General features: G+C 44.6%; 3 protein-coding genes across 4 annotated transcripts in view; 1 reads left to right on the plus strand and 2 right to left on the minus strand.

Annotated features, from left to right (window-relative positions):
* Positions 1-11,420, minus strand: part of cacna1aa (calcium channel, voltage-dependent, P/Q type, alpha 1A subunit, a) — a 66,169-nt gene extending 54,749 nt beyond the window's left edge. Inside the window, exon 1 of the mRNA XM_028411190.1 lies at positions 11,095-11,420. Coding sequence (XP_028266991.1) covers positions 11,095-11,420 — 326 coding nt within the window. The remainder of the gene's footprint in view (positions 1-11,094) is intronic.
* Positions 11,421-18,528: 7,108 nt separating this feature from the next.
* On the plus strand, positions 18,529-20,060 carry alkbh7 (alkB homolog 7). Its single transcript, XM_028411324.1, has 4 exons — positions 18,529-18,903; positions 19,131-19,304; positions 19,372-19,496; positions 19,583-20,060. Exons 1-4 carry the CDS (start codon positions 18,637-18,639, stop codon positions 19,701-19,703), a joined length of 687 nt encoding a protein of 228 aa, XP_028267125.1. The 5' UTR covers positions 18,529-18,636; the 3' UTR covers positions 19,704-20,060.
* Positions 20,061-20,483: 423 nt separating this feature from the next.
* Positions 20,484-24,317, minus strand: gtf2f1 (general transcription factor IIF, polypeptide 1). Of its 2 annotated transcripts, none has more exons than XM_028411273.1 (14): positions 24,241-24,317; positions 23,642-23,690; positions 23,413-23,459; positions 23,142-23,214; positions 22,877-23,070; positions 22,619-22,789; positions 22,339-22,544; positions 22,105-22,255; positions 21,957-22,015; positions 21,744-21,878; positions 21,599-21,669; positions 21,261-21,402; positions 21,056-21,194; positions 20,484-20,968 (listed from the first exon to the last, which is right to left on the minus strand). In XM_028411273.1, exons 2-14 carry the CDS (start codon positions 23,651-23,653, stop codon positions 20,764-20,766), a joined length of 1,605 nt encoding a protein of 534 aa, XP_028267074.1. In that variant the 5' UTR covers positions 23,654-23,690; positions 24,241-24,317; the 3' UTR covers positions 20,484-20,763. The 2 variants fall into 2 exon arrangements, with proteins under 2 accessions (XP_028267074.1, XP_028267075.1); XM_028411274.1 differs by lacking the exon at positions 24,241-24,317 and adding an exon at positions 23,792-24,213.
* Positions 24,318-26,027: the final 1,710 nt, after the last annotated feature.

The raw sequence follows: 26,027 nt of genomic DNA on the forward strand, positions 1-26,027 counted from the left end.
AGAAGGTCAAATGTGTGAGTGAGACAGACAGCAAGGCCTTAAATGGGCCGAAGTCTCGATACTTTCTGGCACCGTTCACACACACACATACAGGCGCGCGCACACACAGAAGCCATCGGCATGAGTCAGTTAAATATGTGATGCTAAGTGTATTTTCTAGTAACACTTCACCCACACAGACAAACACACAAACAGACACAGGCTATATTAAACTGTTAGCCTGGACACTGAGTGAGACGTATTGTGACACCATTTGTCTCCATGCACACATAATGACTAACAGCAAGCTCAGAGAGAGAGAGACAGCTAAAGACAGAAGGACAGTCAGGGCTGGTCCTCCTGGTTTCTGTAGCCAACGGACACACCCAACTCTGGCACCAGGGGCCGCTATTTATATATTTATGCTTTCAGCCAATGCAGGTTCACCTACATACTAGAGAAGTAGTAGAAGGAGATAGAGAAGTTTTCAGATTCAGTATGCAATGCACAACATCACCAGTAGATGTCACTACAGCATGCACACTGGTCCTTTAAAGCAGCATCATGCGTAACTATTTTCATTATCATTACACGGTAATAATGCTAACTTCCTCCATCATCACTGCTGCTCCCAGCAGTTTTGTTGATTCTCACGACACAATCTGACGGCACAACAAAATGGCACACACACTATGTATGATCATGTGCACATACAGCACACTGAGCTTAGCTGAGATGTGTATGCTAATGTGTTACTATTCCACTCTCTCCCCTCGTCCTCACCTTTTTCCTTCTTGCCTGCTTTCTGTGGGAGCAGCCATTCCCATGGTGCTGGGAGGAGGGGAACGCTGAATGGTTAGGAAGCTATTTATAGACTCATACATCACACATGTGCACTAGTGAAACATGTTACACAGCTTTGTGTGTCTGTGTGTTTTCCTGTCCTGACGTGTGTTAGCGACCACTTTTAAGAGGCATAACAGGGACATCAAGGGCACTGCTCAATTAGCCTCTCTGCCCCCAGCTGTGTGTGTCTGTGTGTGTTGTTAGAGGGCAGGGTGTAGTTGACTGAAAAAGGGAAAGAGGAGGAAGAAGGAAGGGACCGATATAGAAATGCAGGGACAAAGGAGCATGCTGTGCATCAGTAATTGCTGTGTGTGTGTGTAAGAGAGAGAGAGAGGATCATTTGGCCCCACCATTGGTTTTCTTATTGTTGTGTCTCTATGGTGTGTGTGTGTGTGTGTGTGTAAAAACTGTAACGAGGTTGGCAGTAGGTTGCAGATGGAGATGTCGAGCCAAGAAAAGCAAAGTGAGGTCCTAAAAGTACACTGCTGGAGCCAAATGACACACACACACTTGTACTGGTCTTAACCTTGTCCATCACTGTTCTGTGCAGTCCTCACATTCACACTCTCCTCCTCGCCTGATATATTCCTCTCTGCATCCTCTCTTTTGCCCATCAATCATCCCCATCTCTATCATGCCATCTCCACTCAGTGACCGATGAGGGAGATGCTGTGTCAGCAAATGCATGAGGACAGTGTGAGAGGAGGAAAACAAATAGAGGGATAAAATGAAAAAGAGAGAGAGAGAGGGGAAAAAAGAAAGGAACTGCCCTGCAGGTGCAGACGTGAGTGGTAAGGAATAAAAGAGAGAGAAGGAGGGAGAGCGGTACCAGAGTGCTGAATGAGGAACAAACCAAGAGAATGACAAAGGGGTGTGAGAGTGTTGCAGTATTCTCTTCTCCTGAGCTTTCTCTGTGTGTGTGCTCGGCTGAAAGTAGGTTAGTGGCAGAATTCAAACACATATATAAAGGGAGGGGAGATGAAAGGAGGAGAGCGAGTGCAGGGAGCACACATGACATCATGCTCTCACATACAGGCTGTGTTTATGCAGTTCTGCACATTTTTGTGTGGAGAGAGCTCTCTGAATCTGTTTACAGGCGGTCTAGAATGAATACTGCCCAATTTTTTTTTTTACATCTTTTCAAATCTATAAAGATCTATAACAATGGGCCACTTTACAGCATTCTCCATTTTGATTGGACACATCCAACCAGCAGCAGCAGAGCCCCTATAGACATATATATATATATGTGAGGACTCCGGCTGCAAACAAAGGAGGACCATCACTCCTAATCTGACCAATTAGCAGCCATTTGTGATATATAATCAATATTAGCCCAAAAATCAATAAAATAAGACTTTTTTTGCAGGATGCAGTGCATCACTCCTATTCACAGAGTTCTGCCTCACAGCGCCCTCTAGGTGAACTGCAGCCAGTTTCAGTACACTCAGCAGAAAGTGGAACAGGCTCTCCATTAGACAGCTCTGGTCTGGTGAAGAAGTATGTGCTTAGTAGATTGTAAATAAAGATGGAGACAATACTTACTGAAAAAGGAAAGAGATTTCTCTCATCTTATCTAAATGTGATTATCGCTTGTTCTTATTTGGCTCTGAGGTTTGAATGAAATTAATATTAAAGTAACTGCCTATAGGTACAAAATATGAAGGTCTAACATACACACAATATTATATATATGCTCATTACGTTTTTATCCTGAACCGGCTGCATCATGAATATATGTCAGATCAATAATAAGAATCACATGCTAATGCTGAATGGTGTAAATTGATCCTCTGCTTGTGTGTTTTTACTGTGACAGAAACTCGCTGCTGTTTACGTCACAGCAGGAACTTTGGCGTCTGCCAGAAGAAAAGGCTGCTGCCTTTTCTTTCAAATGTCGCGTGTTGCAGTGACGGAGGTCGTCGTGTTAAAATAGTCAACCAGACAAAGATCTTTGTGATTATTTTGCCTCCTTATTCTCTTCTCTCCCACTGGATTTGTCTCATTCCTCTCTCTTAGCTGTGCGATCCAACTCTGCTGAATAATTCAGTTGCAGGCTAGTTTGGATGTGTGTGTTTGTGTTAGGTGTGTGTGTCTTTGAGAGAGTGTGTGTGTGAGTTGTGCAGTGACGTTGGGCCAAGTTATTTTTGGGATTGGGATACGTGGAGAGAGAGGAAATAGAGAGAGGCAGAGAGTCTGTGATGGATTGATTTTGTTTTTTTGGGGTCACGTGTTGCGACTGTTACTAGACAAACCCTGTTGGAAACCTGCACTCTACCTGCAGGGCGTAAAATCACACACAGACCCACACACAGATCAAGAGGCGAATGAGTACACACAGCTAAATCAGCAAACGTAATAATGCAATGTCTGCCATCCTGAACATACAGCTAATGTAAAGAGAACACACACATACATACACACAGAGACACCAGCGTCAGCATCTTGTACAAAGTGACAACACGGCTGTATGTGTGTGATGAGGGAGAGGCAGCAGTGGCAGGAGTGAGACAGAGACGCAACATATGCTGTGTGGAATAAATAAGGAGGCGGAGTGGGCGGCTGAAAGGCCTCATGATGCTACGTGAGACTAGCGCTGCCGCTAAACTTGTTTGTGTTGTGTTTGTGGAGCATCTACAGGAATGTATCCTATAGTCACACACAGCACAGACTTTAAATAAAGGTGGATACACCCTGCTTACACCTAACATTTCCACCACACATGCCACCACGACAAAATCCATCCAATCAGTTCATTTTCCAGTTCATCATCCTTTGACTCTGAGGACTGACTTCCACCGAGGAAGTGTTAGAAATTATAGTTCCCAAAGTGTCCACTTGGAGGCTGGCTCCAAAAGTGAGTAAATCCTGATAGATCTCCAGCTTTACAGCACAAACAAACACAGTAGTCTGCACAACTGATTTAGCCACTGTTTGGTCATTTTTGACAGGAGAACATTTTTATAGAAGTCAGTCTTTTAAGAGAGATGAGACTGACTAAAAAGAATTCTATCATAGTTCATAAAAGACCAAATGAACCTTGTCGAAATATGAGATGAGACTCATCACACCCTTATTTGGAAGAACCAACCGGACTCTAGAAACCTCTATCACATGTTGTCCATCCATATTTATCATTTTCACCCCATTTTCAACACAACCCTGACAGAAGATTTGGTTCTCCCCGAGGTCTCTCGGTCTCAGAGCATCTATTAGTCTTGTTTTTCTGTGTAAGGCTTATGGTGTCCCAGCAGAAGGGGCGGAGCATTTTGTTGCATTGTGTGTAATTTTAGAAAAGAAAGGAGAGGAGAATATGTTGATTCTTTTCTACTGTTAATGACTTCACACACACACACACGCCCTGCTGAAGATAAAAATGTTCCAGGTAAAATATTGAGCAGTTAAACAGACAGCTTATAAAATCAACACATAAAAAATACATACATTCATACAGAAAGTAATAATAAAATAATAGTAAAAATGTATTTCATGTATTTGTGTCTAAGCTAAAAATTAGCCTCACTTTTATGCCTGTGTGTGTTTGTGTGTGTGTCGACGCTCGTGCAAACCTCATTCTGCCCGCAGGGCCCTCAGGATACGGATCAATTCCCACATTTATTACCAGACAGTCAAAGGTATGAGGTAGGCAGATTGAGCCCAAAGGACACACACACACTGCAGACACAAACGAAAGAAGACTGAGGCTAACAGTGTTAGGAGGTTCTGCAAAAATAATCGCAAAACTTCAGACAAATGCTTTTAAATGAGGCCGAAGCAGCCAATTAGCTGAAGGATGAGCAGAGTGAGAGGGACAGCAGAGGCGGCAATCATGAAAAGAACAGGTAAAGAAATGTGAGCGGAGATGACAAAACTTCACTTCCTATCAATCAAAGACGGAGACAGAGGCAGAGGAAGAGAGTTAGCATTAGCACGTGAGACAATCTGGGGACATTTGGGAGACTTTAATTAATTATGGGTATGTTTTTTTGGGTTCAAATCTGGTTGCGGTTAAGGATGAATATCCAAAGTCATTGCAGCGACAAAAACAAGTCCAGACTGCAGCGTAGCTGGCCGGCCTGAGTGTTTGTCTCTCCACCACTTTGTGTTAAATGATTTATATGCAGACAGGCAGTTTGACTCTCTCTCTCTCTCTCCATTGTTTCTTATTAGCCATCTCCCTCTGTAATGTCTCACTGACTTCTCTGCTTCTGTCTCTGTTCTACTGCTCCACTGCAGCTGCAGGTCAGAAAGCAGAGCAGAATTTGCCTCACACACTGAAAACATGCTTTCCAATATCTCATGTATGTGCTGGAAAGCAATGTTAGCATATTTGAAAGAAGGAGATTGAACTAATCAAAACCTCAGCATCCAAGTGAGGCTAGCATCAGAGAATCTAATTTCCAAGATCTGCAGTTGTAGAAACGTTCTGTCATCATATAGCAGGCACAAGGAGGGAACTTATCAATTGAGACAAAAACAGTTTTGTGTATTACTGCTGTAAAATGACATTTCGGAGACATCCCTCAAGTGGACATCAGAGGAACTGCAGTTTCTGACACTTCCTTATCTCAGCCTCAGAGGGAGGACAAAAAAAATGAATACCGTATTTTCGCGACCATACGGCACCGCATTATAAGACACAGTCTCAATTACAGGGTCTATTTCTGTATTTGACACATACACAAGCCGCACTGTATTATAAGGCGCATGCTACGCTAAAACATACCAGTACGTAAATAAAAAGGTAACGGGAGCAAAACAGTGAGATAAGTCGAACTTTATTGTTATGAAGGAACGACTTTGTATATAGTTTGATTACTCACTGCATATAGCGCTGTAGCTCGCAATAGTTACATAATACAGATGCAGCTGATTTGCTGGTTTGTTACTCACGTTATTCTGCATAACAATTTGAAATGTGTATGTACAATTTTTGCTGCCGCGCCTGTGTGGTGTTTTTCTTGTTGTGCTCTGAGCTGCAGTGATCGGACCCTCGCGTCTGAGCTTTAAGACAGAGAGTTACGTTGCGCTGCAGAAGTGAAAACCCAGGAAACCGCTCCGCATTCTCCGCAAACCGCTCACATCTCTATCAGCAGCGATTCAGTGAAAACCGGCTGAATATCAGTGAGGAGAACCGGTGCAGCCTCTCTCTCGACGGTGGCAGCGACAGAGAAACAGCGTGTGTGTTTCTATGGGCAGAACAGTGGCTGCTGCTGAATGCCTGTTGTGAAGTTTATGTTTACACTTTATTAATAAATAAAGACCATCTTCGGATATACGTTGTCCCGCATTTTAATCAGATGCACCACAGTGATTCCTAAATCATCCTTACCAGTGGCTGACTGTACAGAATATTTATTACAACAATGTACAATAAACAGGAAACAACTGTGCGAGTTCAAACCTGCCAGCGTATCGCTCATCGCTGTCACAGCCACACACGTAGCCGGCTGGCTGTTCAGAAATTATGCCAGCTTTCACAAAAACTCGGGCAACAGTCACCGCAGAAACATGAGTCCACGCATCCACAATCCATTCACATATGCTGGCGTAACTCGCCCGGCGCTGCCTCCCAGTAAAGCTGTGCTCGCCGTCTGCCATCCATCGCTCCCACGCCGCTCGCAACTTTACTTTGAACGCCCTGTTTATGCCGATGTCCAGCGGTTGGAGTTCTTTGTTAAACCTCCCAGGATTACGACAATCTCTGAATTTATCTGCTTCGCCTGGTTTTTTACATCAGCGGTGAGACGGGTGCACGCGGAGTCGCAGATCAGCAGCGAGGGTGATGCGTGATCCATTTTCTCCTCGTCTCCATGTTTCTCCTTAACGACGACTCCTGCTGGAAACTTTTCTTTAGGCAGCGTCTTCCTCTTCCATAGGTGGAAGTTTCTGTCCATTACCATGGCAACCGACCGCTGACTTCTCGTGCCCCGTGGTCCTATTGATACCGTGCTGGTCCCCATTCTCTCCACAGTTTGGTTCACGGGGATGTCGAAAGTGAGGGGGACTTTATCAATGTTGGTGATGTGGCTGGGCTGGATGTTTTTGCTGGCAATCTTGTCACTGCAGTAGACGCGGAAGCTGGCCATCTTTTCTTTGTAATCCGCTGGAAGTTGTTGCGCCTGTACCGTAGCATTTAGCTGATTGGTGAATTGCTGCCAGCGTACGTAGTGTACGTATTACGTAGTATCCATCTGATTGGATCATCGCTGCTAGCGTACGCAGTGTACGTATTACGTAGTGTTTAGCTGATTAGTGAATTGCTTCCAGCGTACGTAGTTTACGTATCACGTCCCTGTGTGTGGTACTCAACCCATACACAAGACACCGAATTACTAGGCGCACGGCCGACGTTTGAGAAACTTTAGACATTTAAGTGCGCCTTATGGTCGTGAAAACACGGTAGTTGACAGACAGGCAGATCTGTTGAAGCCTAATGAGCAGCATGGACGTTATGATGAGGTCACAGCAGTGTTGTTGTATCATTGACTTCTGCTGAGTGAAAGATTTCTGACATAAGCAGCAAGCCTGCATTGCTGCCAGAATAGGTCAATAGTCTGCAGCCATTTTAAATACTCATAATTATTGCAGTGTCATATATGAATGCTGATTGAAACCCAGCTGTTAGGGTCACCGAAGCGTCTGCAAATCAAACACTAACTTTGCCATTTTGTTTGCCTATGTAGAAGTGCTACATGATGCTACTGCAAACATCCAACAATCAGACCTCCATGTGAACTGGAGAGCAGAACAGGAATGTGTGAGTTAGTGATCTTTTCAAGCTGTTATTTTTAGGCTGGACTGATGTCAAAGACTGCTGGACATGAGTCAGACAACCGACAGAAAAAAACAAAGACATCTCATAAGAGCAGAGTGCATCCTGTAGGAGTACATGTGTGTTCTCCAAATAAAAGCAGGCAGGCGGGCTGTGACAGACTCAGAACAGAGTTCATTCAAACACACACCCAAGCTGATGTCGAGCCTGTTTAGTTATCAGCTGACAGTAGCAAGCTGGAGAGAAACCAATAAATAATTTAGATTCTGCAGTGAACGTAGATCACTGACTTACCACGTCCACCCAAAAACACCCAGGTCCCGCTCTCTCCTTCTCTCTCTCTGTTCCTGGTTGTGTCTCTCTAACTTACTTATACAGTATACAGTATATACAGGTCTGACTGTCTGTGGACTCGTTCAGCAAACATCTGAGTGTTGTCCACTTGAACTAAAATATACATCAGACATTCATCCAGGAAACCAACTTCAATAATCCCAGGGAGTCGTTTCACTTTCATTCTGTCCCACTCTTTCATTTTTCTTTGTCCCACTCTATTAGAACGTTTTCCCCCCTAGCTTAATTTCATGGCTTTGTCCCACTCTAAAAATCACTTTGTCCCACTATTATATTATTTCACCTAGCTTGGTTACATTCGTCTGACTCTATTTTATCACTTTGTCAAGCTCTTTTGTTCCACTCTTTTACACGGCTTTCAACACTGTTGATTATTATATTATCATATTGGTTATCATATTGATTATTATGTATATTAATTCTCCTGTATTATATTCCCTTGTTCCACTCTATTGTGATGCTCTTTAACATCACTTTGCTCCACCCGATTGTGTTGTACTGTCTCTTTGTCCTGCTCTTTTGGTATCAGCTTGGCACTATAGTATTGTTTCTCCTGATATTTCATGTAAGACTGCCGGAGATGGGGCGTGACTGAACGTGTTCGATGACACATTTTTCTTTTCTTTTTTTATTAGGATATTTAATATGCAGAAAATATTGACTTATGGCTCAGAGAAACAGCTGAACCAGGAGATCCAAATATTCAATAGTCATTTGATCTCTTATGGATTCTGGGTCAGAATTTGCATTGAAATAAATATAGAGAGCACTTCCACACAGCATGTGCACAATTCATATCCTCACAAAAGTGAGGAAAAAGTAAAAACAAATAATGTTGTTGAAACCAAAAAGGCCAACCTTTGTTTTGATCTTTTTACGATCACAATTTCATTATAAAGGAATTACTATTTTTGTCAAAGATGTCAGTTGTGTTCATATTGAGCTCAGTGCTGCTATACAAAGAACATATATTGACTTTCTCTCTATTTACAGCAGCAGAAGAAAATCACTTAAGTGTGCAGTGATGACGCAGATGACACCATATGGTGTGCATGCAGTGGCTACATATGTGTGTGTGTGTGTCTTTGCAGGTCCTAAAACTAGTGTCCTGCACAAGATGTAAAATGATGACAAACAAATGAATGCACAAAAGGCAGAGTTGTGCACGAGACACCTGGACATGGATTTGACAGGGTCAAAGGGGGTCAAAGGTCAGTAAGACCAGGAGCAGGGATTTGATTTCTGAGGTCTGATAGCTTCAGTTTCCCTTCAGTATGTAACATGATATTTTTCAGCACATTATCAGCACCATAGCAGCAATCACTCTCTTATATGTGTGGACTGCAATGGTTCAAGGTGCACCTCAAAGTACTGGAGGATCAGATGGTGCTACCCAGATAACTGTCCCACACTATTGTAATGGAGTGGGACAGAGCAATAAATAGAGAGCCCCACTATTTATTGCTTTGTAAAGCTCTAATATATTAGCATTCTATAGTGCTTTGTCTCGCTTTGTTTTATCACTTTGTCCCGCTCTACATATGGTGCCTAAAAGTCGGCATGTGTCGCCTAAAAAGATGTAAAATGACTGAAAATGAAGAGACAAAAAAGCACAAAAAAGACAACTTATCTTCCGGTACAAAAAAGATGAAGAAGAATAGAAACAGGCAACATGACTACAAGGAGACACAAAATTACAACAAAAGCCACAAACCTGAATCCACTCACTCACAAAACAGACAGCTGACAAGAAATTTCAACAGATGACCACAGATTAATGCAAAATGACTGTAAGGTGATGATGAAGAAGATCAAATTGCCCCCTAAAGACCAATAAAAGGGGATTCATTTTAGTTAAGACACACAAACTTGTAAAATGACGACAAAGGGGAAATTTGGCCACTCAACTTGTCAGCTTCTGGGAGTCCTGCTGTCATGCTGAACCACAGTTTCTCTGGTTTTACCTCTTACTTCCTTGTCCTCTGTCTACAGTAAGTGTTCAATAACATCCACAACAATGACTCTACAAACTGCAAATGCAACAAAAGATGCTCACCCGTGCCTTCCTCAGACACAGGAAGCCATGAAAGCTGAGCAGAGAGCGTGAACAGAAGTGTCGTTTTATTCCTGTTTTGGAGGATTTTTTTAAATAAAATAAACCCACATCGGGCGCCTGTCTTGTGGGCGCCTGTCTTGTAGACGCTGAGCAGTTCAGAGGCAGTTTAAGTAGCTGCTGCTTTTCACCAGAACGGCCCAATTAGTGTGTGTAGTTATGTCACGGCTCAAGCATCAGCACAGATCAATACAATCATTACTCCAATTTCCCCTCCTGTCATTAACACTCGCATATAAACTTCCATCCACACACACAAAAAATTCTGGAAGTAAACAGCTCAACATTTCTCCACAGAAAAGGACACACACATACACAGAGAAAGTGAGAGATTCAGAAATGATGGCACAATCATTTAGCTACACCTGCATCTGGTGTGATGAAGAGGAGGAGACTTAAAATGGGAGAAAAAATTAAATACAGCATCTATGCAAGTTAATAGTCACACACACACACACACACACCTGCTCTGTCTGTCTCTCTCACACGCCATATCTGGGAAGACACCTGCATCATGCTGATATGAGTGTGTGGGCATCAGTGCAAGGATACACTCTCTCTCTCTCTCTCTCTCTCTCACTCACTCACACACACACAGCTGCTTATTTTGTCCCTCCTCTCCTGTTTCCTCACTGCGCGAGGCCTGAACAGCACATGCTGACATCAGCAACCAGCAGCGCCACCTAGACACCCCCCCCACACACACACACACACGGAGGAAAACGTATATCAAAAACGTGGCCACGCGGCTGTGACATGAAATTACTAACAAATGTGATTGATGGTGATCAACAGCCTCGTAAAGAAGGCGCCCTCACGCGCCCGCCTCTTAATTAACCATAAATTACACGTTTAGGGTGTACCTCACGCTGGCCTGCCCTGATGGATGTGCGTGTTACACCTTTTGTTATTTTCTTGAAATGAGATAAATAACTGCGGGGCGTTCAATCAGACTGTGTGTGTGTGTGTGTGTCCGTCCGTTCGTCAGGCCCACGCGTGTACTCACTGCTCCGTGGGTAAAGGATATGGCCATTCGGTGATCTTTTTGGCGTATTTTCTCACGAAGTTATCCTCACTGAAAATGAACAGTGAGCGGTTGACTGTGAAGCAGTTCTGGCGCACCGGGATGGGGTTATAGAGGGCCATTGTTCGGGCTCTCTGCGCCATAGACTGCTTGTACATTCTCTGGGCCCCGGGCCCTCCGGGTGGACCGTGTCCGTGCCCGTGGCCATGCCCGTGGCCGTGACCGTGTCCGTGTGGTCCACCTTGCCTGCTGCCGCCGCGGCCGCCCGGGCCCCCTCCGCCGGGCCCTCCGCCGTACCTGGCCGGCATCTCGTCTCCGAACCGCGCCATTCTGTGGACACCGAAAGCCAATCTTCACGAAGCAGCGGAGAAGGAGACCAATGCTCAGCTGTGCAGCCACACAACATTACATCCCATCTGGATCGGAACGTCTCATATGCACAACGGTTCGTCACACCTGCACCCGGCGAGCAGTTCTGCAGCTCCTGCGTTTAGCAGACGAGGACGTCCATGTACCGTCTCCTCCTCTGCGCGTCTCCGCCAGCGGCCAGCTGTGGGTGTGAGGAAATTAAACGTGCGGTCGGTCGGTTGGCTGGCTGGTTGTTGCACCGTGGGTTAGCGCCGTGGGGTGTCTTAGTCTTCTCTCGAGCAGAGCAGAATTCGCCCCCAACATGAGATCATGGGGAGCGAGTCAACATGAATGTTTCATGTTCTCCATGGTTCATGCCTGTTTTAGAGCGCACCGGAGCTTCCTGCACCTCTCCGTGCGATTCATGTCTTCACTCTGCTGACAGTCTGAACGCCCCAAAAACACCGCGCAGGCCTCACTCTATAAGACTGTGAAAAAATGAACGTGAAAATAATCAGCAGCCTCTAGCGATCCGCGGCCGTCTGCGGCGTTCAACTTGGCATTTTGGAAACGTTTCCGAAGATTTAAAAGGCATCAAAAAAATTGAGAAAAGCTACGATTATTTATTTATTTAGAAACATCCGCAATGTTTGATTCAGTGTGTGGCAGTACAGTGGCTCCGGCCACCTCACTGTTTTAGCTGCGCGCTCTGAGAAGCCTTGAGAAAATTGTGACATTTGCTATTCTTGAGTCTTTTTTTCAGAATGCAGAAAGCAGAAAGAAAAATACCTCTGAAGCGTCGCTGTCATTGTTAAAGATAAAACACAAACGAATCTAAAAGCATCCTCCCTTGTTGCAATCATCGTCTCCCATCCCTCACCTGCGCGGCCATCCAGAAGCTGAGCAAGGGACACACGGACGTCAAAGACAAGGGTAGGACGGCCGCTTCTCCGCCGCCTTACACCCTCTCATGATCGTGGTTTGGACGTTGGAGGTGCAGCAGTGCCGTGAAGTCCCTCACCATCCCCGCCCCGAAAAGTCTACCTTCGTCCGCACTGATAAGCCCGAATGTCCTGGTGGAGCGTCCTCTCTCTCTCGTTCTCGCTCTCTCTCTTTCTCTATCTGTCTCTCTCTCTCTTTCTCTCTCTCTCGTTGGAGCGTGTCCCTCCTTACGGCCTCCTCTCTCTTCATTCGGCGGCCCCAAGGGGGGGAGGAGGAGGAGGGGGACGAACGGATGGATGGATCGGTGAATGGATGAATGGATGAAAAGACGCGGAGCTTCTGCTTCTTTGGCTGTGAATTCAATAAATCGCACCGCGCGCGTAATGGTTGTCTGAATGGGCGCCTGATCAGCTCTGCAGCCACATGACGCGCGCAACTTTCAGACGATGTCACGGACGGAGGCTCCGTCTATTGCCTGTTTTCTTTGAAGGTGCTTCGGGCAACAGCCCTGCCCGGCTGGGGTTGGACCTCCACGGGCGTCCTCACATAACCACGTGCGCGCGCGTTATGTGTGTGTTTCTTATAACACAAAATAGTTTAATAGGTGTTTTATAATAGCCAAATGTGGTGGAGAGGGAGTGTACAGGGGTGGTGGTGGGGTGTTGGCATCATGCAGCTCCTGCGAAGATACAGCTGAAACCCAAGCTGACAATGACTGCGTGCGCACGCTGCGCGTGTGTAGAGTAAAAATGCGTGTCAGAGTGTGAGTGTGTGTGTATGTATGTATGTTCGCGCGCGATATAAAGAGGGAGAGAGAGTCTGCGTGTGTTTGTTATGGAAGGTGGAGGGAGAGAGAGACGAGGCTATTCTTAGCAACAGACATTTGGAAATTAATGGCCGAAGAGAGCTCCCTCCCTCCCTGAAACAGTCTTCCTCCCCTTTCCTTTCCTCCCCTCTTTGTCTTCCTCTCGCCTCCTTTCCTTTCCATCATCTCTTTGTCTTTCCTTCTTCCTCCTCTCTTCCTGTCTTTCCTCCTCTTTGTCTCTCCTCTTCCTCTCCTCCCTGTCATCCCTCCTCTTTGTCTCTCCTTTTCCTTTCCTCCCCGTCTTTCCTCCCCTTTCCCCTCCTGTTTTGGCTTTTGCACCATTCCTTGATTTAAAATAACACAAACAGAACATGGACGAAGTGGCACAGAGTGGTGTCATGTTCCATGAATGCCATGAGTCACTCGGTGTAGCGACACCTTCAGCAGAGGGCTGCTGCCTCCTTACATTAAGCACAGAGGGAGGCTGAGCATCACACTGAAACATTCTCTTATGTGACCTAATTGATTGACTCTGTAAATAGCCACCTCTGTGAATGGGAAGTGATTCAGATTTAAGGGTGACCAAGCAGGATGAGTGCTCCTGTCTCAGAGGTGGAATGAGGGGAGAAAGCGTGCATGTGAGAACACTGATCGATACCAGCACGACCTTAAACGTCCATCCGATACATCAGAAAGGGATCATTTTGCTTTGGGTCCATGTAGGCAAAGCTTCCGACCGCGAGGCTGACCCTGTCACAAGGACGTCCTGATCATAATCATGGATAGATAAAAATCTGAAGTGTTTTTTGCTCCTTTATGATATTTCAGAGGGAACTATTGTAGCCATGAACACAAGGGTAAAGATGAAACCAGTGATGTCCAACCTCTGTTCTTTGTGTGATTTGTCTGGTTTTGTATGAGCTGCTGCAGTTCCATCAAACAGTGATCAAACTTCTGTCATTGTTTCACCTCAGCACATAAAAGTACCCCCCCCCCCCCCCCTTACATTTATGTTAGCACCACGGACAGCATGGAGTCATTTCAGCACCACGGACAGCATGGAGTCATTTCAGAACCACCGACAGCATCAATATGCTAAGACTGGTATGGAGTAATTTCAGCACCACGGAGAGCACCGTTATGCTGCAAATGGTATAGAGTCATTTCAGCACCACGGATAGCATCAATATGCTAAGACTGGTATGGAGTCATTTCAGCACCACGGACAGCATAGAGTCATTTCAACAGCACGGACAGCATCAATATGCTGAGAATGGTATGGAGTCATTTCAGCACCACGGAGAGCTCTATAGACCAACACTGCGTCCCTCATTCAGGTGCCATTCGTGGACTGATTGTGTCACCACGATACATTTAGGCTGTCATGTTTTAAAAGCTCCTTCATGCGTGCTTTTCAGTAACTCAGGAGAACCATCAGGTGGATCCTTCAGAGCCCCTCCCCCATTTGGTTAGTTCTACAAACTGAACTGAGCCACAGTTCAGTGGCTGTAAAAAGTTCATGGACTTTTTACAGTGTTAAAGGTCGAAACATGTTCACAAGTGTAGAGTAAAAAACTGAATATTTTAAAAATAGAAAAGAAGTGGGGAAAGAAAAGTCTTTATTCCCATCTTGGCTGGTCAAAGCTGAAATGGTCTCTAACCTAAGAAGTTGAATAAATCTTGTGTTTAAAATGTCAAAAGTTTAAAAGTTTCAAAAGTGGGCCTATCAGAGAAGTTAAAGAAAACCACAAATAATTTAAAAATGTTAATCCACGAATGAAAATCTGACACTGCTTTGCAGCAATCAAACTAATTATCAGCTGCAGGTTGCCTGGCAACAGGAGCACCATGTCATCATTGCTTCCTTTTCCATATAGGGGGCACCCTTAACACAGTGGATTACTAAAGAAATAGATCCATGTTTAGTTTTGTTTTGTTTGTTTTTTACATCTTTTCTAATCAATACATTTCTGTTCTATAACTATCAGTAACGTCACCACAAGACACTTCCCAGCATCCTCCATTCTGATTGGACACATCCAACCAGCAGCAGCAGCAGAACCCCTATAGAGATATATATATATTTGAGGACTCCGGCTGCCATGGAGGGAGGTCCTCCTGTCCCCATCAGTACTAATCTAACCTGACCAATCAGCAGCTGTTAGCAGCATGCTAGTGTTTTATGGGCTAAATTAGCTACTTTCCATTTAACTCTGATAATACCAAATGGTGCATAAATCCCATGTTAGTTTCATAAGTCATTTTGTGTGTCGCCCTCTAGGTGAACTGCAGCCTCTTTTATTAAACTGACATCAACAGGAAGTGCCTGAAATCATCATATCTGTCATATCCAGTTTCAACAATCACAGCCACAAGTGAGCATAAATGGCTCACTTGTGGCTGGCGTGAGATGAATGTGGTTCTCAGGATAATTTATAGGACCTGATTAGGTTAGAAGTGTGTTAGGATAGGAAGTGCTCAGGAATGTAGTCCTCACAGATATATATAATCTCTGAGGAAGCTCCAGGAAGAAAACACAGGGAGTAGTCCTGCACAACAGGATGAAGGAGCAATTAACTTTTAATGACTTCAGTCAGAGCAGGATGAGGATGAAGAATCACCTCAGAATTTTCCGTTAGCTGTTTGTTAACTAACAAAAAATAATGAAATAATCTCTGGAGATTAACCGTGTCTGCACATCTCTCTGTTGTTTTCTCCGTCAGATGTTGAGACGGAGGGTGTAGCTGTGAGGCTCTGAGGCGAGCGCCTAAAAAGGAGTGTCGTGACTCAATGATTCATAAGGCTGAATAATTCAATGGCTGGATGCATGTAGAGCACTCCGCCCCTGCTGAACCCGGTCCTGCAGACTTCCACGTAAACCTCTGCAAAACTGCTCCATATCTCTCTCTCACACACACACACCAGCTCAACAGTCACCTAACACCATTACAGCAGGGGTCAGAAGTGCTGATCTTTGTTGGACTTTGATTCAAGAGTCCATCAGGAGAAAAGTAGGTCAAAACATCGGTCCCACCTCAGAACTCGGTCTCACACCATCTCCCTGACACATCTACATGCATGAAGGAACACCAATTCCAACTAAGCCCCTCTGAGACCAAACTGCTGCTCATCTCAGCTAAATAAACAACCCACCGTCCATCTTTAATCCACCTGTAAAGTTTTTACATAGATGTCTGTGGAGCCATTTTCTCACTTTTAGAGCCAGCCTGCTTTAGCCAAATCTAATCTTAAATTGAAGTTAATATTTACACAAATAATTACAGAAAAAACATTAGTCAAAGTGTTCCTGAAACATTGCATTTACAAGTAAGGAACGCATGACCTCACCGTGACCTTGACCTTTGACCTCATACCACCAAATTCTCATCAGTTCACTCTTGACTTATGGCAGACAGGTGACACACACAAAAAGGTGTTTTTCCCTCTAAACACATGATTCAACATCCTGATGACGCCTCCAGGAGAAGCTGACCGATGAGGATCCTGTGATTCACGGCGTGCACCAGCTGCTGGGGTGAATGTGCTGCTTGGGGGCAACAACATGGCATCCGACAACGACACGGGCAGCACAGCGTGGTTGCGGATGCTCCCAGAAGGAGCAGCAATAATAATCCTACAGTACAGGCTCGTGTGTCTGTGTGGACACACAGAAAAACATGGCTTCTGGCCTGATCTGTTTAAAGTCGTCTCTCTCTCTTCTTTTTTTTTTTACATGCTGGTGTTGAGTCACAGACATTTTGCCTGGAAACAACAGCAGAGGAGGGAGCAGCAGAGAGCCTGGTAACCTGTCCTTAGTGGTAAGTAGGCCAATGTTTTTTTTTTTTTTTTCTGGGGGAATCTCTAGTGAGGATGAAGTCACTGCTTAACTGCTCTCTCCTCCCTGTATGTCTTTAGTTTGTTATATATATCTAGACTCAGACCTTTCACTCTCTGGGCCTTTAAACCTAAGAATATTGTATATTTGTTGTTTTTAGTCTGCTCTGTTTATTTTTTCATTTTTAATAAATTATTCATATTTCTTTTTGTAATTTTTTATTTAAAACCTTTACATCCTGTTTTTTTAACTTATCAATGTGTTCACAATGTAATCATAAGTTTAAAACATTTGAATGTGGTGACATGTGGTGGTAAATAATTTAAAAAATATCACATCCTGTCAGATGATGACACAGGTAGACAGTCACCTTTACTGTACTAACAATCAGCTGTATTCACTGCCACCTACTGTTCACAGGGTAGAACTGCAGCACCCCCTCTGCTCTCTGCACTGACCCTGTTCACACCTCAAAGCTAAAAAGTTAGAAAGGAGGAGAAACACTGTGACAATATTTCCTCCATAAAAATATTCATATGAAATGTAAGAAAGCCACAAAAAGAGCTGTGTCTTATTGGGAAGGGAGCAAGAACATTCCAATAAGATTAATTTGGTCTTCACAAAGGTATATTATATAACTTTTTTATATAATCATTTTTTTTTATTTTTTTTTAGTCAGACCAGTGCTGTGTGTTAGTACCTTGACATGTTTTGGCCACTTCCTGTAGCCTTCGTCAGAAGTCACGCATGTTACCGTGACGTGTCTGCCAGCTGATTTATGCAGGTTGTGGTGCCATTCTCCTATTACTCCAGGTAGTAAGGGAACAGCGCCATCTGTAGTCTGGCTTCCTCAGCACTGTGTCCCATGTGTGGGACAGCAGTCTGGCCTCCTCAGCACAGCGTCCCAGCCTGGGACTACAGGGAGTGGTCGAAACATGTCAAGGTACTAACACACATGGAGCAAGAACAGTTCCTCGTGGAGCTCCCATGCCCTGTGCCCTCACACACTGTGGTCTGTTGGTCAAGTAGTCCAGTATCCATGATGTGTGGAGGTGGTCCAAGTCCAACCCCTGTCTGCACCAGTTTTTCCCCCCAGGATGGTGTTGAAGGCACTGGAGAAATCAAAGAACATGATTCTCACAGTGCTCCCTGCTTTGAGACACCTTTGCAGGAGGTAGATGACAGCATCATCATCCACCCCAATGCCAGGCTGCAGGACGTCCATCGATGAGCTCACCAGGGGGCGCAGGTGGGAAAGAACTAAGCTCTCCAGGGTCTTCATCAGATGGGACATCAGTGCCACTGTAGTGTGTGTGTGTGAGTGTGTGTGAGTGTGTGTTGGGGGGGCTGTGTGGGGGGTTGGGCTTTGGACAGAAGGTGCAGTGACTGTAAACTCCGCCATAATAAATACATACATAACAATCAGTGTTTATATCAGCTTAGATTACCGCCATCTGTGCGATTTAATACTGGAAAACTCCACCCCCCACAATGCTTTGCGGTTTCAACATGGCGCCGCACACAGAAACTGTTTGACTTTCTCTCTGTTCGCAGCACCAGAACGAGCCCAAACAAACAGACTCTGTGGGGAACAGCAGGTATCTCATACAGGAGGATGAAACTGTGTCTAGCGGCCCTGAAACGGATCCACAGACCGGCTCTTCACTGCCGTCAGCGCCGCCTGAGCTCCGCCAGCAGCGGCCTGCTACACCTCCGAGACGAGCCTCTCATCGTGGGCTCCAGCCCGGAGCTGGTGCAGAGACTCGGCTCACAGGTGGAGGTGAGGCCGGCCTTCATCACTGAGGAGGAGGAGGCTGCTCTTCTGAAAGAGCTGGAACCGGGACTGAAGAAGAAACGCTATGAGTTTGACCACTGGGACGATGTAAGTCCCACAAACCTCTGCTAAGAATGGCTGAAATGTTCTTACTTTGCAGTGTGTTTGCTAAATATACTCTAAAGGGACAGCACATTATGCTTGTTACCAGGTCACACTGGGTTATTATCACTGCAGGCCACAAAACAATTCACATTAATTTGTGGTGTCCCTTAAAAATCATTCTGAAGGATTCTGTGTGAAGTATTTTCTTCCTTTTATTTGTTTACTTGCAGGCAATCCACGGCTACAGAGAGACTGAGCGTGTGCAGTGGGGGGCGGCGTGTGAGGAGATCTTGAAGCGTGTCCGATGTGCAGCGTTTGCAGATGGCAGCCTGCTCCTTGGCCCCGTGCACATCCTGGATTTGGACAAAAGTGGCTACATCAAGCCGCACGTTGACAGCGTCAAGGTACTCATGTTATTATACTGTACACATACAGTAATAATTGATTACAACTTGATTTGTGATTTTCCAGTTCTGTGGCAGCACCATCGCCGGGCTGAGCCTCCTCTCTGACAGCATCATGCGTTTGGTCAAAGAGGACGCCAAAGACGAATGGCTGGACCTGCTGCTGTCCCGCCGCTCCCTCTACGTACTGAGGTTCTCTGCTCTGATCGCACATGTACATGTTGCCTGTAGTGTGCACTGGGGGTTGTTGACCGTCTGTCCTGTTCACGCCTGTGCAGGGACCAGGCCAGATACGGCTACACTCACGAGATCCTGAAAGACGAGGAGTCGGTGTTTAACGGACAGAGAGTCCCTCGCCAGCGCCGCATCGCTGTCATCTGCCGCAACCTGCCGGGATAACGCGTCAGCTCGGAGAGTAACACAGCATAAACTGAATTTAAAGGGACTGCAGGTATTGATCTGTATCGATCTCTATTGAGATATGATGACGCTTTGTTAGACATTTGCTGACACAAAATCTTGTTGCAGTGGGATTGAGCTTGTTGTCACAGCATTTAAAGACTCTTCTCTCATTTTGTCCTGGAGCTCTAAATGTTTGTTTAAATATTACAAAGCAGGGAAAGTCTATTGATTCTAAATCATCTGCAGCATACAGACTTTCTGTGGAGTGTCTCCAGTGCACTTTGCTGATTATATCAGAGTGAATGTGAAGTTTACGTTTGTTTCAGTGTGTTTTTAAAAAAGTGATTGTGTGTCCAAACTAGCCTTTGTCTGTTCTATACAAATAATCTGGTCTCTGTAGGTTCAAGTTGGATTTCCAGGCAGCACACAGAATAAAAACATTCAACCATTTAGAGAAAGAACAAACAGCTGTGATTAGTTCAGGATTTGTACTTCATGGAACTGATTGTGATGGGGGAGGGTTTCCAGACCCATTTCACTGAGGGGAGTTTAAGTGGCCGGCCAGGCTACATCCACACAGCTCTAAAACATATTAAAGTTACAATAGTTGAGTCACAAGTAGTTTTTGAAATAGACTGGGAGGCTTCACGTCCTCCGGTTGGATACTACACTGCTGTGGTAGTGGTAGACCTAAAAGAAGATCTGTGTACTTAAAATAGTCCTAAAGTGGTAAATATGTCTGTGCTGCTGTATAGAAATTGAACTTTAGGTTCTGCAGTCATTCCACTCACTCTTTATTTTTATTCAGTTTCACATTAAACAACTAACATCAGAGTCTCTGAATGTATCATACACCTTATCTTATTCTATTCTTTATTTGTTAAACACAGAGAATAAAAACAAAAACGTCTCTTCAAATGTTTCAAATGTTACAAATGCCACCTGTGAGTCCCACCTGAAGCTGTGCTGGGTCACTGTAACTCCCTTCACACAGGCAGAGGTTTTACCCACAGAAGGTTAATTTTCAGCCCTCCCCCTCTCTTCACATCTCTGCTGCTTACTCGGTGAGGTAGAAGTGCATTTTGTCGTTGACATTTTTGCGCTCTGGATTGAGGCGTTTGAGTATCTGTGCCAGCACGTTGACGGTCTGCTCGCTGCTCAAACCTGTGCGCTTAGTCTGGAACTTCTTCAGCAAGTCTTTGGTGGTCATTGGTTTACGGATCAGGTATCTCCGGACCGCCTCCTCTGTCAGCTGCACGTCACTGCAGGGCAAACGGTCAGAAATAGACATTTATTTCTTCAGATTCTTACATTTTTTTTCACAGGAGAACCTTAAGAGTGAAATGCACCTTGAGCTGGGGGTGGATTTGCCTGATGGGGGTTGAGGTGTGCTCTTCCCTGATGGAGCAGGACTCTGACTGCTGGGCTCCATCTTCAGCCTTTTGGCTGCTGGTGAGTCAGTGGCAGGACCCGGAGTCTGTCTCTTACCTGAAGAAAACAGAGCGTTAGCCAGAATTCTTGTTTGCATATTTGCATCAGTGTGTGAGCACACACCTTGTTCCAGTTTGCTGGCAGCAGCACGGAGCGTATTGGAGGTGGAGGCGGAGTCGATGGACGGTGTCCCGGGGCGGCTGCCAGTCCTGGAGCTGCCTGCAGAGCCGCGGCCGCCTCCTCGTTTAGGAGGTGTGCGCTTTTTCTGAGTGGAGGTTAAAGTATTTTTGATGAGAACAAACACATTCACACCATTAAACAACTAACATCAGAGTCTCTGAATGCATCAAACACCTTATTCTTATTCAAAGCAGCTTCTACACTAACAGCTGTTCTTTAAAGACTACAACAAAACATTAAACATAAATATCCATTCATCCATCCCCACACACGCTAACCACCATGAACAGAGCAGAGGCTGTCTCTCCCTCGATGTCGCTGTCGTCTGAGCTGTCCGACTCTCCGCTGCTGTCTGTGACGCACAAATAACTTTACTTTGTGACCTTAAATAACATCTAAATTCTTTAACATTAGAGCATTTTGTACCTTTTTTCTTCTTCTTTTCCATTTGAACTGGAGTTTTCTTCCCCCCCTCCTCCTCCTCTTCCTCCTCTTTGGCTTCCTCATCATTCTGCTTCTCCTCCTCACTCTCCTCCTCGCTCTCAGAGGCCTCATCAATCCCTGCAAAGGACAAACGTTTAGAGAGAACACGGGTAATAACATGAGGAAATATTTTCCGTATTTATCAAGAAATCCAACCTTTAGGGTGATCCTCTCCTTTGCTGCCTGGCTTTGCCTTCTCTGGCTCTTCCTCTGAGCTATTTATGAACATAAGCAGCATACAATGGTTAAAGAAATGTGTGCATACATGTAGTTTCTTTGTGCTCCACAATGTGATGAATCTGACCTGCTTTCATCGGACATATAATCCACTTCCAGCCCCTCGTAGTCGCCGTCATCGCTGTCTTCCAGGGCCTCATGCTCGTTGCCCTTTTGCTTCTTTTTTTTGGCCTTTCCTTTCCCCGCGTCTTTCTTCACCTTCGTCTTGCCCTCTCCATCTGTCCGTGAAAGAGAGGATGTTTGAAAAATGAAGATGTGGATATTAAAATGAGTTCGTCTCTTGCGGTTTCTTTCTCCTCACCGTCCCCCACACTGCTGTCACTGTCATCGCTGCTCATCTCCAGGTCGTCCTCCAGGTCGTGAATGCGCAGGTCACTCCCTCTCCCACCTGCCTTCTTCTTCTTCTTCCCAGATTTCTCTGCCTCATCTTCCTCATCCTCACCACGCTCCTGCTCCCGAAGACGTCTCTGAAGCATGATGCTGAAGTGATTCACCACTTTGTTCCTCCTGGAAAAAAAAACAGTGAACGTCTGTTTACAACTTTCCAAACTCCAGTAACTCGGGTACTCCACTCCCCTCACCTGCCCCACTCCTCTTCAGCCTCCTCAGCGGTGAGAGTTCGGTGCTTGGCCAGCGGCGTGAAGTTGTACCAGGCGTGGACAGGAAAGGCCTCAAACGCTCCGTCAGGACACTGTGTGAAGATGTAGTAGGAGGCGTTTTCTGTCACGCCGCCCTTCTTTTGACCTTTGAACCTGACACAGTCACACACAGAGGGAGAGTGACTATAATGCCTTTTGAGTTTGTGAGGTCAGCCTAACGGTGGATCTCAGAGTCCTCACCTTTTGCCGGCCTTGCCATTGACTTTGAGAACCCAGGGCTGGTCTTCAGCTTTGAACTCACGCGTCACAATGCCAAACTTCTTCCGCCGTGCCTCCTCACGCTGCTTTTTGCCAAACTCGCTACCTGCTGCACCTTCTTGTGTCTCCTCCTCCCCGTATATCCTCCGAGCGCTCATGTCTCTTTCCATACGAGCCTGAGGAGCAGGAAAGAGGTTAAAGGCTAAGTGCGACCTGTAAGGTGGAAATACAGTGAAGGGAAACCCACCTGTGTCCAAGTTGAACAGTTGACTCTGTCTCCTGCATTGAATGCCATTATATTGTACTTCTTGCTGGTGTTTCTGCGTGACAAACCAAACAAGGTGAAAAAAAGGTTACTTCCTTTTCACTTAAACACTGTAAAGAGGCATGAGAAAGAATGAGACTGCATTCCAGTATATGAACCCATCCCAGATTCTGTTATTTTTACGAAGCAGCTCTGACACGACTCTTCCAAGAAAGCCTTTGCATATATTTGAATGTTAGTCCTTGTTACTCACTTGGGGACTCGCACAGTGTACTCTGTGGTTGAAGAGGGGCCGCTCCCCTACAAGACAAACAAATCCAGAGGGTTTACGTCTCAGCACGTTGACCCTTTTCTACCTTTTATTACATTTGAATGATGTGCACATCATGACCTCTAATGACTGCATCACAGTGTAGTGTGATGAAAATGGATGCTATGCTAGTTAACAAGTCAAACTTAAAAAAAGTGAGGTTGACTCTTACCAGTGACGTCATGGTTGGTGGTTTATCAAAGGATTCAGCTGCTTCAGGCCTGCAGGAGAGTTACAGAGAGAAACCTTAAGAACACAGTTTAATGCATATTACAATGTTATGCTGCTGTTGGTGCTCTCTGCATTTAGCTTTAGCATTTACCTAAAGTAAATTACAAAACATCCGGGTCACAGAGGCTGTTAGTCAGTCTGAGCTGCCGACTTTTGTTTGGCTTCACAACTAAATAAACTTAAGTCACAACTTTTTTTAAACGTTTATCTGAATTTAGTTTGATTTATGGGTTTACACCATTGTTACACTCCTGGGTTATCTTCCTCTTTTAAGTAAGTTACACTAAACACGGTGCCAAGTCCTGCAATAGCCTGTAAACTCAGCCTTGATGACTTTAAAACACAGAGCGCTAAAATAAGATAACACGTCTTTCATGAATATAACGTTAGCACCGGATGCTAACAGAAACACTAGCAACACGGTTAGCCGTTGCTAATGCTAACATTAATTCGGGGTGATAGCGCGTCAAACTTCTACGTCTGTGTAACATAAAGATTGTACAAAGAAACACAAAGACTGAGAACAAGACAATACAGTACCCGAATCTAAGCGGACCCTTACAGATTTACCCGGCTGTTTGGTCCGTCACTCTGTGATGTCGACAGTAAACTTTAACTGGAAATATTGGTTCCTAGCAGCGTCACGCTCACATGCTTTATCTTAATGTTGAAATGTCTTGTAGCTAATTCAGAATTAGAATATTCTACAAGAGATATTTCAACAAACAACGTTTTATTTTTTTTATTGTTTTTGTTGTGCAACATTTTATAAAACACGAAGAAAAGCTTACTTTTAATGCCTCTGCACAGACGTACAACAAGTTCCTGACTGAGACCTCTAGATGGCAACAAACAGTCGCTCATATTAAACTTACACATATTAATCAAACTACTGTTTCATGTACAAAATTAAATAAAATGTGTTCATTGTAAATACAACTAAGGAGGACTAACATAAATTGCATGATTTTAATAATATGTATCTGTATCCCACTCATTTATTTATTCAAATGAACTTTTAAAGAAATTCAGTTTTATGTTTACACAGTTTTATTCAATTTATTTATGTACAGCCTTTTAGAATCAGATTTGTTTCTAGGAACCCAGAGGATGATCTCTTTCTAGTGTTCAAAGAGTCAACAGGCTGCAGCCCTGCTGATATTCTGCTGATGTGCTTTAGGAGGTGAGCACAGTCTTCTGATAAGGTCACAGGAAGTTCTGAACACAGAGACAAACTGTTACAGCTCTAATAAGTAAAACATTAAACAGAATCTGCAGCTTTACATGAACAAAGTAATCAGCTGGTCAGTATTTAAAACAGTCCTACTAGGTGATGGAGGAGGTTTGTGCTTCACTGTTTGTGCTTTTTTTTGGTCCAGCGTTGTGTAAACAGAGGTGATAATCTGCAGCCGATCTCCTCCTCCTAAAGAAAAGAAGATGTTGCCATTGTTTCCTGCAGTACAGTTTTTCTTTGGACGCTGTCCTGCCTGCATTTGAAACAGTTTTTAGAGGAGAAGGAAGGAACTATGACATCTTTTTTAGTTTTTGTAGTATAGGTAATGTTAACTAACAGAAAACCTTGTCAAAGTACTACAGCCTTTACTGCTGGAAAATCATCTCTGTAATCAGCTTTTATGTATCGTAGCACATAACTTTGGATGGGATTTGTGCAAATTTGAGAAGTATCGCCAGATCACCTGAACACAAAGAGCCATGTGGCTGATTGTAAAGTTGCATGAGTCATGTTAAACTACAAGGATCAATATTCCTGTTGATAGTGTGGTGTGACTGTTTCTTAGAAATCAAAGCAACATTCAGGAGCATGGGATGTTTGAACTTTGTTATCCACTGTTAGCTGCAGTTCACAGCAGTTTGCTCTGTCAACCCCACAGTCGGATACAGTTTATGTACTTCTTGGAGATTTGCACAGCATCCAAAAACTGTTTTTATTAGGATTGGTACAGATGCAAAAAATGATGCAAATGCACCTGAGTTGTGATGGAAATACTTTGAGGAGGAGAGACAAGAGCTCTGAGAGGCCGTCTGGGAGCTGCTGGTAGTTTTAGGAGAAATACTGTTTTAATTTAACTTCACTGCTGCTGAGTGCTCACTGAGGGTGAGGGCTGATGCGTCCCATTACCCAGGGCTTTTAATAGGCTGGATGGGTAACCAGAAACATAGAGGCCACACAGACAGGCCGAGCCGTCCACATACTTTTACTAGTATGTGTACAGAAGGAAACACCGCTGGTTCACCCAAGAGCAATTATACAAAACTTAAAAAAAATGTTTTCACAACTCTTAAATTTCTGAAAAATGGACAAAAAA

This window comes from Parambassis ranga, chromosome 8 (assembly GCF_900634625.1).
Source record: "Parambassis ranga chromosome 8, fParRan2.1, whole genome shotgun sequence".
In the NCBI taxonomy this organism is placed as follows: Eukaryota; Metazoa; Chordata; class Actinopteri; family Ambassidae; genus Parambassis; species Parambassis ranga.

Bases quoted from the DNA above. Each gene is read 5' to 3' on its own strand.
- alkbh7 (XM_028411324.1), top strand. From the start codon at position 18,637: ATGAAACTGTGTCTAGCGGCCCTGAAACGGATCCACAGACCGGCTCTT. The intron at 18,904-19,130 runs GTAAGTCCCACA...GTTTACTTGCAG, and splicing joins AGTTTGACCACTGGGACGAT to GCAATCCACGGCTACAGAGA. The intron at 19,497-19,582 runs GTTCTCTGCTCT...ACGCCTGTGCAG, and splicing joins CGCTCCCTCTACGTACTGAG to GGACCAGGCCAGATACGGCT.
- gtf2f1 (XM_028411273.1), bottom strand. The intron at 23,071-23,141 runs GTGGGTTTCCCT...CCTGCTCCTCAG, and splicing joins ACTGTTCAACTTGGACACAG to GCTCGTATGGAAAGAGACAT. The intron at 21,879-21,956 runs GTTGGATTTCTT...TGTCCTTTGCAG, and splicing joins AGGAGAGGATCACCCTAAAG to GGATTGATGAGGCCTCTGAG.